The sequence below is a fragment of the Heliangelus exortis genome, chromosome 18, assembly GCF_036169615.1.
Source record: "Heliangelus exortis chromosome 18, bHelExo1.hap1, whole genome shotgun sequence".
NCBI classification, from domain to species: domain Eukaryota; kingdom Metazoa; phylum Chordata; class Aves; order Apodiformes; family Trochilidae; genus Heliangelus; species Heliangelus exortis.
Window position 1 is genome coordinate 386,466 of NC_092439.1, and position 16,007 is coordinate 402,472.

Consider the following 16,007-nt stretch of genomic DNA (forward strand, 5'->3'; position numbering starts at 1 on the left):
CTCCACCACTTTGGTTTCCCTATGTGGCCTCCAGAAACCTCTCCCTGAACCTCAGGAAATCTGGCTTCCTGGAAGGACCGGGCAGAGGCTGAGAAAGCCTTTCTTCATGCCTTACTGGTTGGCAGAAATGCCACAGGTAGTTGTGTGCTCTGTTCCCCACGAGGAGCAGTGCTTTGCATGAGAGGCATCAGGGTTTGGCATCAACAGTGACATCTGCTAAGGATGTAATTGGAAGGAAGTAAGAGGAACATCTCTAAGTATTTTAATGTCCTTAAGAGCAACTAACCCCCTGCTTCCTGGCTGAAGAGGGAAGCAGTAAAATGTGCTCTGAATGTTCCCCCAAACCACTGAGTCCTCCTGTCCCTCTGCTCCTTAAAATCTTGTCACTTGTAAGTAGAGATGGTTTGTTAGAGCCTGATTGCTTCAGCCTCTACTTTCCTGATGGCATCTGTGTCAGGATGTTGGGCTGTGACCCACTGGAAATGTTACCCAAATCACTGAGCACTTTTTCTGTTCTGGAGCCTTGGAGCAGGGTATGACTCTTTTCTTACAGAGTGAAAAGTTTCTGATGTGTATGCCAGGTCTAACAGGTCTCCTTTTATCTGTTTTCTGCGTTTTTTTGGTGCTTTAGTTTCCAAGATCAGCAGAGCTGCCTTTTCCTGGGTAGAGCAGAAGGGGCAGTGACTTCTCTGGGTTCCTTTGTGCTCTCCCGCAGCATTGCTGTGGGTTGCTCTGAAATGAACTAAGTCCAGGAGGAGCAATCCATCTGAATCCTGGCAGGAGAGGCAGCCAGCATTCCCAGAGTGTTGTTCCCAGGCAAGCCAACAGCACTCTGTGGCTTTGCCAAGTGCCTTGAACAGGCTCCAAAGCAGACCTGCAAATTTAAAAAAAAAAAAAAAAAAAAAAAAAAAAAAAAAATCTTCCTCATTTCCTGCTGTGTGCACCACCAGGAGCAGAGCAGAAGGAGCAGGGAGATCTTTAACCTCCCAGAGGCAACCTGCAGGGGTGGCCAGGAGGGGAAGGCCATCCTTATCACCATGGGTGGGGACAACCTCTGTGTGTTTACCTGGTGAGATAGGATCACTGGGGCTTTCCACAGCAGCACTTTGACTGACAAACTTTGAACTGTGGGTGCTGCTGGGTTAAATGGGAAGGGGGTGATGTGGGGGTGGGACAGCTGCCTCCCTCCACCTGCACATCTGGTGCTTCCTCCTGTGAGCTTTGCTGGGTAGGACCAGGAGGAATTTCTCTCCAGGCAGCTCAGCTAATCGAGTGTGGGCATCCTGCAGCAGTCCTGAGAACTTGTGGGGATGTGAGTCAGAGCCTGCAGACTGGATTTGTCCAAGGCACCCAATCCCCACAGCATCTCTCATGGCACTCAGAGGAGTCTGTGCTTTTCCTTCTTTCTGTTTAGGAGGAATTTGGCTTTGTCTAGGCAAGATTTAGCTCAGCCAGGGAGATGGTTTGTTAGCATTTTTCAGGTGGAAATTACCATCTCCCTCCTTGATTCTCATCCCAGGCGCTGCCCTTCTCAGCACCGGTCCCCCCAGGAGCAATAAATGCTGAGCTGGTGCCTTGCAGGAGGTTGCTGTTTTCAGTTCTCAGGGTCTCAGATTTTTTATTTTTTTTTCCTGTCAGGAGGTGTTAAAGATTATTGCCTTCCTGTGTACTTGGCTAGAAGGACATAAAAGAAGAAAGGCCTTTCAGAAGAGGCTGTTTAGATGTTTTTCAATACCAAACTGCAACTTTCTGGTTAGCTGGGCTGTGTGAACCACCTTTATGTCAATTATGAACTGAGTTGAAGCAGAGGTTTCATCCTGCCCAGGTGTGTTGTTGCTCCAACAGAGGAACTGGCTGCTCAGCTTCATAGGAGAGCCCAGCACTGGAGACATCCTTAGGTGAATTTGTGACTGAGTTTGTGTAATAGGTGGGGGAAAAAAATAGAATTGAATTTAGGACTTGTTCTTTCTGTCTTCATTTTGAAGACATCAGTCAGATAGAAATGTCTGGGAAAAGCTGCCAGTTGAAATGGGCTGGAGAAAATTAATGTGAAGCTGGAATCCTACCTGCTGTTGGAAAAGGAGAGGGAAGATGAGCTGCAAAGAGGAGCCAGTGATGCTGAACCAGCATATGGAGGCTGATGGATTCTTGTCAGACCTGCTAGGCTTCAGGAGTGATTGCAGTGTCTCTGTTTCCCAGCAGCCTGTAAAAAATCCCGTTAGAAAACAGCACTAATGAGCAGGCTGGCTGGAGAGCCAGGGCCTGGCAGGATGATGATGTTGGGTCTGGAGCTGCTGTCATCCAGCACCACCAGCTGTGCTCTGGGGGTGGTTCAGCAGGAGGGGCTCTGCTTGGGAGAATTTATGCTTCCATGGCCAAAAGTTGTTTTGAAATTGGAGGCTGAGGCAGGCAGAGGACAGCCCGTGTGGTGTGGGGAGGCTGCAACCTGATCCCTGCCTGCCCGAGGTTCTGGGAGCCTTCGCTTCCCCCGTGAGCCAAGGAAACCCCAGGTGCTGTGGGAAGGGTCCTGGGGGTCCCTGGTCACCCCTCGTGCCCCAAGGGTGTGGGCTGCCAGCATCAGCTCCTCGGGGCTCTGTCTGAGCCTTTAGAGCTTCCACGGGCAGGGATGTCCCTCAGGTGACAGTTTGTGCCCTCTGGATGTGTATTTCTGGCCTCTTGTGGGCTTTTTCTGGCTGTGAGCACCCCTGAAAAGCTGTGTCCTATGACACCAGAGGCCATTTTGCTGCAGAGCTGAGTGGCAGCACAGTTGCCTTCCTTCTCTTGTAAAACTGGGGCATTTTCACCCAAACCCTGGTCTGTTCAGGTCCATTGGTCTCCCTGGAGCTGCAGCTAATACACGAAAGCAGAGGACATTGAGGTGAAGCCCTGCTGGTAAAGAAGCTTTGGGGTGCTTGGGTGACTGAATCTCCCTTCCCCACATGGGAAAGGCTTTTTGTGCTGATGTGGGAGGTTCTGGGACCTCGGGAGGTGCTCCCATGGACTGACACCATCCCGCAGGCTGAAGAACCTCTGCTGGGCTCCCCTCCACGTGTCACTCACCAGGTCTCAGTGTTTCCCTCCCCTGGGGGATTCCCCCTGTCCTGCAGACCCAAAACGACCACGATGGGCACGATGTCCACAGACACAGGAGATGAGAGGCCGTGGGGGTGCAGGAGGCCGTGGGTGCTTGCCAGGACTGCAGGAAGCTGAACCACCAGTGGTCCCCTGAGTATTGTGTGGGTTTTATTTCATGTTTTGTACACGCTGTGGTTACAGTGGGGGAGAAGGTAAACCTGAAAGCATTTATTCACATTTCCTTTGTGAGATGCAGTGGGTGCTCCTCACCGTGGCAGAGCCAGTGGGAGGTGGCATCTCCTGGAAGCAGCTCAGTGCCTCCGGGTCCCAAAGCCCAGGGTGGGATGGCCAGGAGGATGCTGAGGGTGGCGGGGGATTGTGCTGCAGCCAGAGGTGTCCTTGTGTGTCTGCAGAACTGTGCTGGGTTTTGGTTGTTTATTCTCCAAGGGCAGCATCCCACCTGCCCAGGGGATCTTTTGTTAAATCCTCCTCACTCCGAGGTGGCCACTTCAGCCCTTTGTACCGAGAGGCAGAGCAGCAGCAGCACAGCAGAGCTCCCGCCATCCACACATGGCTGGAATTGTTCAGAACTGGTGTTTTGAGGCGATTTCTGCAGCCGGGCAGTCTGTGTCCCCATCCCGGCTGGCTGCTGCCATCGGGTGGACAATTCCTTTATTTGCAGGCACCGAAATCTTTCATTTCTTCCTCGGTTTCTTCCTCCGGCTTTTCCTCCACGGAGCATCCCCTGGTGCCCCAGGACTAACGGGATCACAGTCTGGGCTCTCGAAAGCCACGGAGCACTCAGGCAAAGAGCACTTCTCCCTGAATAATTCAAGTATAGAACTGAGCCGTTTTCTTTCGTTGCCATTCCTTGGTTACTTTTGCCGAGTGATTCAGATTTTTACCATCAGATTCCGGGACAATATCTGCCACAGTTTGCAGATGCCAAGTGCGTGTTCTAATATCCTGCTGCCCTGTCACAGATCAAGGGGCTCTTGGAATTCTTTTATTGTGTTTTTTTGTTTTTTTGGTGTTTTTTTTTTTTTTTTTTTTTTTTTTTTGTTTTTTTTGGTTTTTTTTTTAGGTTTTGGTTGGGGTTTTTTGTTTTTGTTTGGGCTCTTTTTGTTTTATTCTTTTTTTGGTTTTTGTTTTATTCTTTTGGTCTTTTGTTTTCTTTTTTGTTTTATTATTCTTTTTTGTTTTATTATTCTTTTTTGTTTTATTATTCTTTTTTGTTTTATTATTCTTTTTTGTTTTATTATTCTTTTTTTGTTTTATTCTTTTTGGTTTTATTATTCTTTTTGTTTTATTCTTTTTTGGTTTTATTCTTTTTTCATTTGTTTTTTGCTTGGTTTCGTTGTGTTTCTTTTTTGTTCCGTTTTTTGCTTGCTTCTCTTCGCTTGTCTTTTTGTTTGGTCGTTTTTTTTTTCTCTACACCTTCACATTTTCACAAAGGGAAAACCACGCTCTCTGCATTTTCATTCTACAACCCACATCCCTGCCACCTCCAACAAGGTCCACCCAGGCTTCACAAGTTTTCCAGGCACCTTCACCAAAGATTTTGTGGGAACTCCCGGCAGGCCCAGGGCTGTGAGGGGTCCTGAGTGTCTGAAGGGCTCCAGGAAAGCTGAGGAGGGACTCTGGATAATGGAGGGATGGGAATGCTTAAAAAACCGCCTCGAATGCTTAAAAAACCCCCGCGGCCCTGACCAATATATTTTATTTATCGAGGGAAGAAGAGGCCTCAGCTCCTCTCCCAGGCCGCCAACCGTGGTTGCCACGGCAACCGGCGACTCCCTGCTCCCCCCCCCCCGCCGCCGCTCTCCCTTTGTCAGCGCTTGCGCGGCGCCGTGCGCGCTCCCCGCCTACGTGGGGTCGCGTCGGGGGCGCGCCCCGCCCTCCTCACACAGACACAGGCAGAGCCACCCCCGGTTCCCGCCGCCCCGCAGCCGCCATGAGGCGGGGAGAGCGTCGGGGCCCCGGTCCTGTCCCGGGCAAAGGTGCCCTGGAGGAACAGCAGCCACCCCCGCTACCCAACGGTGGAGGCCCGGAGCGTGTGAGGGAAAACCCCGCCCTGCGCCGCAGCACCGAGTCCGAGGTCTACGACGACGGCACCAACACCTTCTTCTGGTGAGCGCGGGCCGCTTCCCGCACCCATCGCCCCGCAGCCCCTGCCGAGGAGTAGCCCTCTGCCCCGGAGTAGCCTTTTAATTCCTCCCTGGCCTTTGGCGACCGCTGCCGCCTGTTCCTACGGGCAGTCGGGGCTGGGGGAGGAGGTGGGTGACCGGGTTTTGGGGGGATGCAGGTGGAGGAGGTGTCAAGTCACCCAACTGCGTCTGGCGTTTACCTTTTTCTCGCTTGGCTGCAACAGATCCCGGTGCTGAGGCTGCGAAACCCCGGGCTGTGTCTAAAGATGTTTTTTCCTGGTATTGTGGTACTGTTAATTATTGTTTCCTGGCGATTTGGCAGTGATTTAAGGCAGGTTTTTGGCAGTGGCATCTCCGTTCTCAGTCCTGTCACAGCCTCTGGCCAGAGGTACCTTTCTGCCAGACCAGGGGCTTCTGTGGCCAGGGGAGCACTCGGGGGGTGTCCCTGGGGAGCCCCCAAGCTGTGGCCAGGCTGCTAGGCTTGATTCCCTCTGTTTCATCTGCATCGTTTCCATGAACTCCCTCTCACTCTTGCTAAGAGGCCTTTGGTGTTCCCCGTGGTCTTGCTAGAAAGCTGAAGTCGTTAATGCTGAAGGTTCTGCTGGACGGGTGTTTTGTACGGTTTGGTGGCGTGCTGAGTCCTGAAAATCAGGGAATCCTGGAATATCGGCTTGGAATGGATCCCGAGGGATCATCTCGTCCAAGCCTTCTTGGCAGAAGGACAGGCTGGACAAAATGGGTGCAGAAAACCGTGACTGGCTGCGTGAGGAGAGTGGGGCAGCCCAGTGTTTGTTACATTCAGTGCTCGAGATGTGTGTGTACCTAGAAAAGCACTTCCAGATCCCACATTTCTGGAGCTGTTCAGGAATCCCCTTCAGCATACGTGTGTGTGTGCATCCCCATGGTTTTCCCTTGTGGCCTGAGCACACGGGCTTTTTGATGAGGAAAGGCAGCCGAGGTGGGTGGGAGTCCCTGGTTTGGAACATGATCCGAGGGCGCTGGGGTTTGGCTGGAGTCTGACATGAAGGAGCAGAGGGGAGGGCACTTGGCTCCTGTTCTGCCAATCTGGGCAGCAGTGCCTTGGGGAGGAGGTGGTCTTGGTGAAGCCGCTGGTTCTGGGTGACATTTGTGCCCGTGCAGACTGTTGAAGGGACACTCGGATACCGCGGGGTCGTGGGGTGCTCCCTGCAGACACCTGAGAGGCAGGAGGGTCACCGAGGGACATCGCTGCCTGGAGGGCAAGGGGACCTTTCCTGGGGAGCCCCTCAGCGTTGCCACATGTAGGCTGAGCAACTGGAGAGCTGGGTCCTGCCGAGTACTGCTGTCTCATAAATGGAAAATGGGTAAAACAGTAGTTTCCTTACTGTCTGGCTCTTCCCAGGGGCTTGGGGGTGCCTGGCAAACACTTGCTGCTGGTTTTGTTGTGTAATCTCACCTTGCTGCACCCTTTCCCTGGGCTGTGGGGGTGTGGGGCCACTCTGACACTCCTAAAATAACATCTGGAGCTGCAGTTATTTTGTCCACCTGAATTGTTCTTTTGGAAGTCCAGATGTGCCACTGTTCTCTCGGGGCTTCCCCTTTGTCCCCTTCCAGGAGGGCAGTTGAATTGCTCCTTAGCTTACCTGTTTTATTTTATTTTCTTTCCCCTCATAGCACGTGCTGCTTGTGCTGGCAGCCAGGAGTATAAATGCTTGTAAAAGTTTGAAGGTTTTTCCTGGTGTTACTTTTGACTTGTGCATGACAGTGCTGAGTGTGTCAGTGTATCCAGTGGCAGCGACTCAGTTCTTGGAGCAGCCTGTACTGTGGAATGATTTTCTTCCTGTGAGCCTTGGTATTCTTCTTGTGCTGTTACAGAAAATGGGATTTAGAGAGTAAGTGCCCTCTGCCTCTGCTCACGTGGTGAAGTATGAAAAATCCCTTTTTTCCTTGGGGTTCAGAAGTTGGTGGATGTGGTTACCCACATGGCCTGCTTGATGTCAGAAAGTTCAAGAGTTTTGGACTTGTAGACACAGTCAGGAGTTGTTCCAGAAGCAGTTCAGTTTGCAGAGGTAATTTTACTGCTCTGTCATCTTTGGGAAAGGTGGTGCTTACTAGCTGTCTGTCTGCTTTTTCAGTCTTGTTAAAGCTTTGGAAAAGAAGTTACATGCTGTGTAATGGATCTGGTCCTGTTCAGCCTTACTTGAGACTGGAAAATGCTGTACTTTAATGATGCTGTGGGGATCTGCTCCGTCAGCTGACAGCTCTGTGTCATTGGGAAGTGTCAAGGAAAGGAAATGGGAAGAAGTGGTTGTCAGTCTCTGTACCTTTTATTGTGGAACTAAAGTCAAAACATCTCGGAGTCCCAGCAGGGAGCTGGGAATCCCAGCCTGGCACCCACTGCTCCAGGCAGATGCTCACTGTTGTTCCCAGGACCTTTGATTGTTTCTTGCTCATCTGCTTGGAGAATGAGCTTTCTGGTCACAGACAAAGCACCTCTTTGTGGGTGAGATCCTGACTTATTTTTTGTACAGTGTGCAGAACTGTAAATCTGATATTTTAACCGAGCTAGCATGAAAACACCACCAGGTTTGTTTTGGTTTTTTTTTTTTTTCAAATGTCCCCACATAGAGCCTTCTGCAGCTCCTCTGTGGCTTCGTGTCTGCAGAAGAGCCAGCACTGACATGTCTCATGGGTTTGTGCTGCTGAAACTTTGTTTTGTGCAGAAAAAGGTGAATCCAACAGAAACTGGGTAATGACCTGTGAGCAGCTACAGTCACAGGTGCCCAAAGGTCCTTGCAGCTGGAAAAAGAGGACCTGGGTGTCTTTCTGTGGGGGAGCAAAAAAACCTTAGTGAAATGGTAAATTGATTTATCTCTACTGAATAAATAATCAATAACTGAGAAATGTAGAGCTGTGTAATAACTTTTTTGAAGGTGAAACCTTTCCCCCCTCCCAGCAGCCAGCAACAGGCAGCAAAGGTGATATGATGGTATATATCAGCCTAGCCCAGTCTTGGATTACCAGTTTGGGATCACCTAGTTTAATATTGTGTAGGATTTTCTCCTAAAACATCAGCGTTAGCCCTGATTTCTGTACGTATTTCAAAGCCTGTGCTTAAGTCTGCATGCCTTCTAGGAAGGCATCTGTCTTGGTTTGAGGCTGTTGGGAGGTGCTAGATAAATATTTGCCACCAGGTTGCCTTGTGACTTTATAGGTTAATTGCTTTTAATAAGGCTTACTTTAATTTGAACTTAATTAGCTGTGGTGTAATCTGGTGGTTATTGATGTGTTCTTGTTGCTCACAGTAAATAATTCTGTATTGCCATCGTGTGGATGGGATTTTAGTTGCTGTGGTCGTAGTGTGGCAGCAGGGATCTGTGCAGCTCAGGAAGTATAAAAGAAACCAGAAGAATAAAAAAAGAAGGAAAAGAAGGAAAGAGAGTGAAATGGTGAGTCGGATGCTCTGTGGGCAGCTTTCTTGGGAATGAATTCGGCCTGTTTGGTGTAAAAAGCATAGCACTTGCAGGGGAAGGTGGCTGTGGGTGCCTCTGGCTGGGTGTTTCTCTCCTTTTGGAGAGAATTGTAAGAATTTTTGGAGAGTATTGTAAGAACTCTTCCCTGGTGGCAGCACAGGGCATGAGGGGTTGTGTGTTCAAGCCAGCCAGCTTGTGAAATACAGGACTGGTATTCAGAGTATTTCTTAGCCAGTCCTTGCACATTGTTCTCTCACCTGGCAGCAGTGTGGGAGTTCCTTGGGGCAGAGCTGGGGATTTATCTGAGGGAGCTTAGGCAGGGAGAAGATCTGCACCTTGGCAGGAACTTTTTCCATCCCTGCTGGTGAGGGCTGGCTGCAGCACTTCCCAGGTGACATTCCTCAAGCTTGCTGGAAGCTTAACATTTGCTGGATATTTTTTTTTTCCATCTCTTTAAAGCCTTACTCTTCCCAACAGGCCTTGGTCAGGTTCTGTATTTGCTGATCCACTCTGCTGCTTCTCCACCTGCTCAGAACTGACCAAGTTTAGGCATGTTGCTTAACCTGGGCAGAGAAATTTTGCATCAGGCTGCTGCTGTGTCACCCCACTGTGTGTTCCTGGTGCCCAGGCATGTCCTGGCTGTGTCCCTCAGCACCCCAGAGCCCCAGCTGCCAGCCCACCCTGCACTGAACTCCTCTGGAGAGATGGAGGCAGCTCCTTCCTGGGAACTGGAGTCTTGGGACCTGTTCCTGGAAGGAAGGAATTGCAGAATTCTTTCTGGTAAGCTGCAAGTGTAGAAGAAATATCATTAATACAGAGGCTTTGTGAGAACTTAATGCCCCACCTGGGCTTTAGGTTTCACCTGGGGAAGTCACTTTTCCTGGGATGGTTTATCCTGGTGTGTGGAAAGAGTTTGTGCTGAAGAGCACAGTCTGGGCTGGTGGGAGCTCTCTACAGGCAGCTTCTTCCCTCATGGTATTTGAGCTCTGTCACAGCACTTGAATTCTATGGCAGTTTACAAAGCAGATCATCAGCCTGAAAAATTACCTCTCTGCTTTTACACAGCTGAATCTGGCATAAGGGCACTTTCCTCCCTTTATTGCCATTTCTTTTTAGAGGCCTGAGTGAAGTGTGTGTAACCTGCAGTGCACAGCCAGACTCCCTCCACAGAACTATTGGAAATCAAAGGTTTCCATTGGTTTAAACACATTAAAATGTCAATTACTTAAGAACAGGTAGGTTGGGGAACTTTGATTAACTTGTGAGCTCTGTAGTACTGATGAATGGGGACTTTGTCTTTCCTCTCTTATTTAAAGGAAAACAAGAGATTTGCTGAAGCTCTGCTGCTCAGTCTGTTGTGGTTTCCCAGGGGGTTTTGTGCCTCTGGGCTTCTCTCACAGAGTGATCGTTTTGTGAGAGGCACCAACTTATGGCCAGGAAAATGGACGTTACTATTTTGGAGTCTCACAAGCACATACAGAAACTTAATCAGTGCTGTGTACCTTCAGAGATGTGCTGGAGACTTGCTGCTGGTCTAAGAATAGGTACATTTTATTATCCCTGGGAGTTTAAACGCATTCTAAGACGCAGCCTCCAGATAAAACCTGCAGCCCCGTTCTGGTGTGGATGTGGATGAGAGATCTGTCACAAACTGGTGGTTAACCTCTTGGTTTTGAAATGCTGAAGCCTGACTGCAACATGAACACCTGAGTTTCAGGTCTCTATTTTAGGTGTATTAACAAGATTATGACCAAGTGGAATCTTTGTTGAAGGTTTTAAAACCCCTCTTCTGTCTATCCAAACAGGATTGTTTCCCCATTAATTACACTTTTGAGTTTGAATGTCAAAATATTGGTCACTAACTAAAATTGTTACTAATTTTTGTTGTATTTTCCTGTACCTTATTCTTCACACTAACTTTAACACTGTACTGCTGGGGAAGTAACAGATCTGTTGCTGCCTATTCGTCCTATTTTCATAGAATTGCCATCGTGTGTCAGATGATGTGCTGGAATGTGGAAGGTAGAGAGCTTTGTCATTTGTTCATCTTTTAAGTCTCTTTCAGAAATGCTTTTATGACTTTACCATAGTTTGGAATAAAGAAAAAAAAATACCTTTGGGAAAAAGGTGGTGATAGCTAAGGTGGGACTAGTTGCTTTTGCTGACAGATTCTTTCTCTAGCAGTAGCTATTAATACAACTTCTTAATCCAAGGAGGCAAACCCTACCTACTGGCTGCTCTTTGGAGTTTTGTTTCACCTAGAGAACTGTCAAAGAGATAAATAAACCCTTTGCATGGTGTTCTGGATGATTGATATTGTCTTCAGCGTAGTTATTGCATCACTAATGCAAAGAAGAGCAGTGCAGAGCAGTGGGTGCTGAGGGTGTGGTCCTGCTCATTAAAGCTGATTTTAGTTTGTGCTGGAGGTGGAATGAGGTGGTGCCCGCTCAGCCAGGGTGCTGCTGCTTTGCCTCCAGGTCTGGAGATACCTCCCCCAAAAAAGAGAGACTTTTAACATTTCCTTATGCCATTTTTGCCATGTACTTTGTTTGGAAAACAAAAGTTCTAATAGCCATTTCCTTGGAAAACCTGCAGTTTCTAAATGTGTCAGGAGGACAAGTGGCCATGAAAAGGAGAAATTGGAATCAAATTTAACCCTACAGAGTGGAAGAGCCCCACAGCTCTGTAGGCTGAAGGGCAGGAGAGGTGCAGTGGCTGAGGCTGCCTCTTGGTCTGCCAGAATCACTCACTGGGTGTTCAACAAAGGCAGCAGGGCAAGGAGGTTTATAAAACCCAAACTGGGGTGATTTCACTCAAGTGCCCCCATGTTTCAATAAGGAAAGAGCTGAGGGTAGGGCATGGGGAGACAGCCAAGTGCTAGTGCAGAAAAATAAGTTCCTTAATGTTCCAGCTTTTTAGTACTTGGGGATTTTGTGTTTGATCTTCCTGTCCTTATATATTTTCCTGTGCATATACTTTTAGGCACTGCTTTCTCAGAGGTTTTTTGACATAAAGCCTCCTGGCTGTTGGCTGTACCCCCTTGCTCCTGCTGTGTTCCCCCACTACTGTCTAATTCCAAGGGTATGACTCCATCTCTGCTTAGCTCTGCTCTTTCCAGCCTCCCCAGCCTCCAGGCCAGGAGAACTTAAGCCTTTGCATAATTCCTGTGATGCTTACCTTGCTGGCATGGCCTTAGCTGTGTTGCCTTCCTCTTGCCCTGTGTGGAGACTGAAATAATCCCTCCTCCTGCACTGTCATTCACCTGGGCTGACTGCACTTGCCCCAGTGCTTCTGGATGATGTTCATTTTCCTGGCTCGGGTAAACACTTCACATTTGGTTTTGTGCCATATGACTGAGGATTTCTCTTTTCTTTTTTTCACTCCCAAGCCCTGGGAAGATCTGGTGTGTGTCTCTGTAGGTCTGCACGATGCTCTGCTACCTCAGGCAGCTGCCATCCCTTCATCACTTCTGCTTAGAGCTGCCAACCTGCTCTTTCCAGAAGACAAAAACCAATCCAGGTCTCACCCAGCCTTCTGGGTTTCGTGCTAGACTGACAATCTATTCACATGGGCTGGCTATCTTGAAAACTCACTGCAAGATGAAAACTGAGCCAGGAGGGACACGACGAGGTACACAGCCTTGTTTGGGGAGGTGGTGGAGTTTAAAGTTGGTGTTGGAGGCACCAAAAGTGAACTCCCCAGGGATGAGTGAGAGGAGCCCATGGTGGCAGAGGAGGTTCTAGCTGGGTTGCTCTAAATGAGGACACTCCAAGCACTGCCTGGGCACAACACTCAGGGCGTTGGGAATGTAACTGCCTTCATGTAGGGGATGTGGTAAGATGGAAAAGAGCATTTCTGGATTTATTTCACTAGCCTCTTAGATATTAGTTTCAAAAAGGGAAAGAGCAAACCAAGGCTTTTCCTGTGATGGAAATACAGGTGGGGTTTGTATTAATTCTGTACATACCTACATGCAGCAAACAAGACTGTGGTCTGGATGACGTGGATTAGAGCATTTCATTCAGCCCCCTGCTGTCCTGCCTTCTTTGAGAGGGCTGTATTTAGTTTTTTAAACTACTGTAGGTTGCAAAATAGGCCCCATCACGTGGCCCTGAGGTGCATGTTAAATATGTGCTGCCTGAATCACCTGCTCTGGCATCCTGGGAGGCAAGTCAGAGGGAAGATGCATCTCTTGAGCAGGGAGCTTGCTGCTGCTGAGCCTTTGTCTGGGGTTTTTGATGTGTTGATTCCTTGCTAATTTTGAAAATACTCGTGGGTCCTTCTCTTTTTCTTTTTGGTTTTTTTTTTGTTTTGTTTTGTGTTCCCTGGAGCTGTTAGTCTGTGTCCTCTGGACTCCAGGGAAGGGTTGTCTTACATGCCCAACACCTTTATAGCAGTGGCAGAAGAGGATTGCATCTGCTTATGAGGTATTGCATGTGTTTTCCAGTGGGATTAGAGGGTGCTGGGAGATGTGGCTGTATTTGGATTAATATGAAACTGTAGTTCAGAATAATTCTTACCTTATCTTTCCGAGCAGTTTTAGGTAGGTTACTGGGCGTGATGTTTCAAGGCAAGTCAGTGGACTGGGAAATCCCTGGTGATCTCCTGATTATCATTCATCTTACAAGCTGAGAATATACAAACTCTGGTCTTTGGGAATACAGTGGAAGTGTAATGCTTGCTTCTATTCCAATATGATAGAAGAAGGAGATGTAAAAAGCATCAGTATGTACCAATTCTTGTCAGACAGTAATTTTCACTCACAGTGTTTCTGTTCTCTAAGCTTGATGCTGTGTACCTGTGTTGTTGTCACCATCTGTGTTACCAGGGGGTGTGTAGGGCTCCAAACCAGAACTCCTGTCCCTGTGGTTTGGTCTCCAAACTGCCCACACTGCTGAGCTGAGGTCACAGGAGCTTCCTGCTGAAAACAGTGAAGGGCTTCCCATTAGCAAAGGATTTTTCAACTTTAAATGAAGAGTGCAGTGCAAGAATATTCTCTGTCACAATGAGATGGTTGTGGTGGGGGGTGTATGCACATCAGTCAGCTCCAGGAAGCTCTGCTCTTCCCTCTGGGATCTACTCAGCTCTGTTTTCTCTTTCACACCCAAAAGCTTACCAAACAAAACCAGGCTGAGCATGTGGGCTCTCAGGGATGGGGAAGGGAGAACCTGTGACCCCAAGTGCACCAGCCATGTCCTGCCTGTCCCAGTGTGTCACACCAGCAAGGTCACACACTTCCCTGGCCACCAGGCTGTCCTGTGGGGCTTGGCTGTCACAGCCCTTCCAGCAGAAGCCCTGGAGCAGAGATGGATGCATGCAGCTCTGTGGGACAGACCTCTCACCCTCATTTGGTTTCTGCTCCTCAGGTCTGAGATGGAATGAAAACAGCAGAATTTCTGGACATCAGACATCTAGAGGCAGAACTGGGATGCTTATAGATACAACTGCTCTCATCCAGGGATTTCTTTTAATTATTTTTCTTTTTTTAACTAGTTTTTCTGGTAGTGTGTAATTCCCATGTGTGGAGTGAATTCCCTTCTGTTTGGTGCTAAGAGTGTTCAGTCTGTTGCAGTTTTTGTTAACAGGTTTGAAGCAGAGCTGTTTCAAACCAGCACCCTCAAGTATGTCCCCAACAAATCAGGAGAGAAATCTGGAAGGTTTTAGAGTGAAATGGTAGCACAGTTGGTGGTGCTTTTTTTTTTTTTTTTTCAAGTCGCTGCTGTTCACTTGGCAAATGTTTGTGCCAGTCTCCCAGAACTCAAAGCTCTGGGGGGGGGAAAGAGGGAGACCCATCCTTGTGGGAAGCTCCTGCCCCGTGCTGGAGCTGGTAACAAAATTCAGTGCTGAGGTAAATTCTGTTTTCTCTGCACTGCAATACATAAAACTCCTTCCAGGGTCTGTCTTGGGCTTAGTGAGGCTCCACTGGCAGGTGGAGATGTAAGGTTTTCTCCTTTCTGATGTCAGTTTTCTCTTTTCTGCATTTTAGGAGAGCTCATACCTTAACAGTCTTGTTCATCCTCACGTGTGCGCTGGGCTACGTCACCTTGCTTGAGGAAACCCCCCAGGACACAGCCTACAACACAAAAAGGTCAGTGCTGCAGACAGGGCTTCTGTCAGCTGTGTTAGGAAAGAGCAGCTGTGCCAACAAGTTACCCTGCACACTTTTACCTTGTGTGTCAGCTACCTCAGATGACCTTTGCATTAACTTGTTTAAATGCCCAAACCCTTAGAAAGTGACAAAACCAAGCCTAAGTCTGTAAGCTCCTTTTGAGCTGCTGGTTGAATTTAATTTCTAATCAGTTTACTGTCACTCACTGTCATACCCACTGGCTGCTGAGTGTGAGTATTTAAAATAAAATACAAAACTCTCTCTAAAGCCTCAAAGTACTGGCAATAATCCTGCCTCTCTTTCTTAAAATAACCTAACTTTCTAAATTACGTGAGCTGTGACCAAATTTTTCTGACTTCAGTGCTTTTTGTAGAACGATGTTCAAGATTCAGTGCAGATCATTCATTGTCATTGAAAATTAGCATAAGAACTTTTAGCCCAAAGGGAAACGATTGGAAAATAAAGAGATTAATCTGTCACATGTGGTCCATTTCTGCCACAATTTAAAATGATTAAATGTAGTTGAATTTCTTCTCTTCTTAAAGAAATACAGTAGGGAAGAAAAAGAGGGAGGAAAAGTGGTCTTCTGAAAATTCAGGGGTTGCTTACAGACTGCAAAGCATCGTTGCTATAAGCACGAAATTAATTCTGTTTTCTACCAGCCTAGTTTCTTAAATACTACACTTTTTTTTTTTTTTTCCCTTGCTATATAAAGAGTTTCTTCCTACTTTTTTTTTACATTTTTAAAGTGGCTCAGGGTATGAAATTAATTCTCATGGAGCACAGGACTTGGGATATTTCCTGAGATAATCTGGGTTGTTATTCTGTCAGTTACACAATAGCTGTGGCTGAGGGTTGGTGTTTTTATGCGTGGGGGTGAAATGGAACAGGTTGGGACACAGTGCCCTGTCTGGGGCTCTGCTGTGATCAGCTGCCAGCTCACTGCCAGCTCTCAGGAGTCAGTGTGGGGAGTGGATGGAGAACACACTTCCAAAATAAAGCAGGGGAAAAGCTGAATGGGAAGTGATGACACATCATGAGGGAGTAAGACAGACACAAGGTCACTCAGTGGAATATCTTAATATTAAGATTAGAGCATTTGCTGCTTTAATAAAAACAAAACCAGAGAAGGTTAATCAGCAGATTATTCTTTCCTGCATGAAACACAAGCTGCTTTCTGCACATTCACTGCAGGCAATAATATGTTGTTAAAATCAGTCTCAC

General features: G+C 47.9%; 1 protein-coding gene and 1 long non-coding RNA gene across 7 annotated transcripts in view; both read left to right on the plus strand.

Moving 5' to 3' along the window:
* Window positions 1-16,007, plus strand: part of PTDSS2 (phosphatidylserine synthase 2) — a 48,467-nt gene that overhangs the window by 6,716 nt on the left and 25,744 nt on the right. Inside the window, exons 1-2 of one of the 6 annotated variants that reach the window (XM_071762389.1) lie at window positions 4,915-5,205; window positions 14,661-14,762. In XM_071762389.1, coding sequence (XP_071618490.1) covers window positions 5,030-5,205; window positions 14,661-14,762 — 278 coding nt within the window. In that variant the 5' untranslated portion in view covers window positions 4,915-5,029. Of the gene's footprint in view, window positions 1-4,914; window positions 5,206-6,289; window positions 6,566-12,822; window positions 13,102-14,660; window positions 14,763-16,007 lie in introns of those variants that run through there. The other 5 variants (XM_071762390.1, XM_071762395.1, XM_071762391.1 and 2 more) reach the window with 5 other exon arrangements.
* LOC139804561 (uncharacterized) lies at window positions 1,084-1,955 on the plus strand. The gene is made up of 2 exons (XR_011729440.1): window positions 1,084-1,316; window positions 1,642-1,955. It is a non-coding gene; the product is annotated as an uncharacterized lncRNA (long non-coding RNA).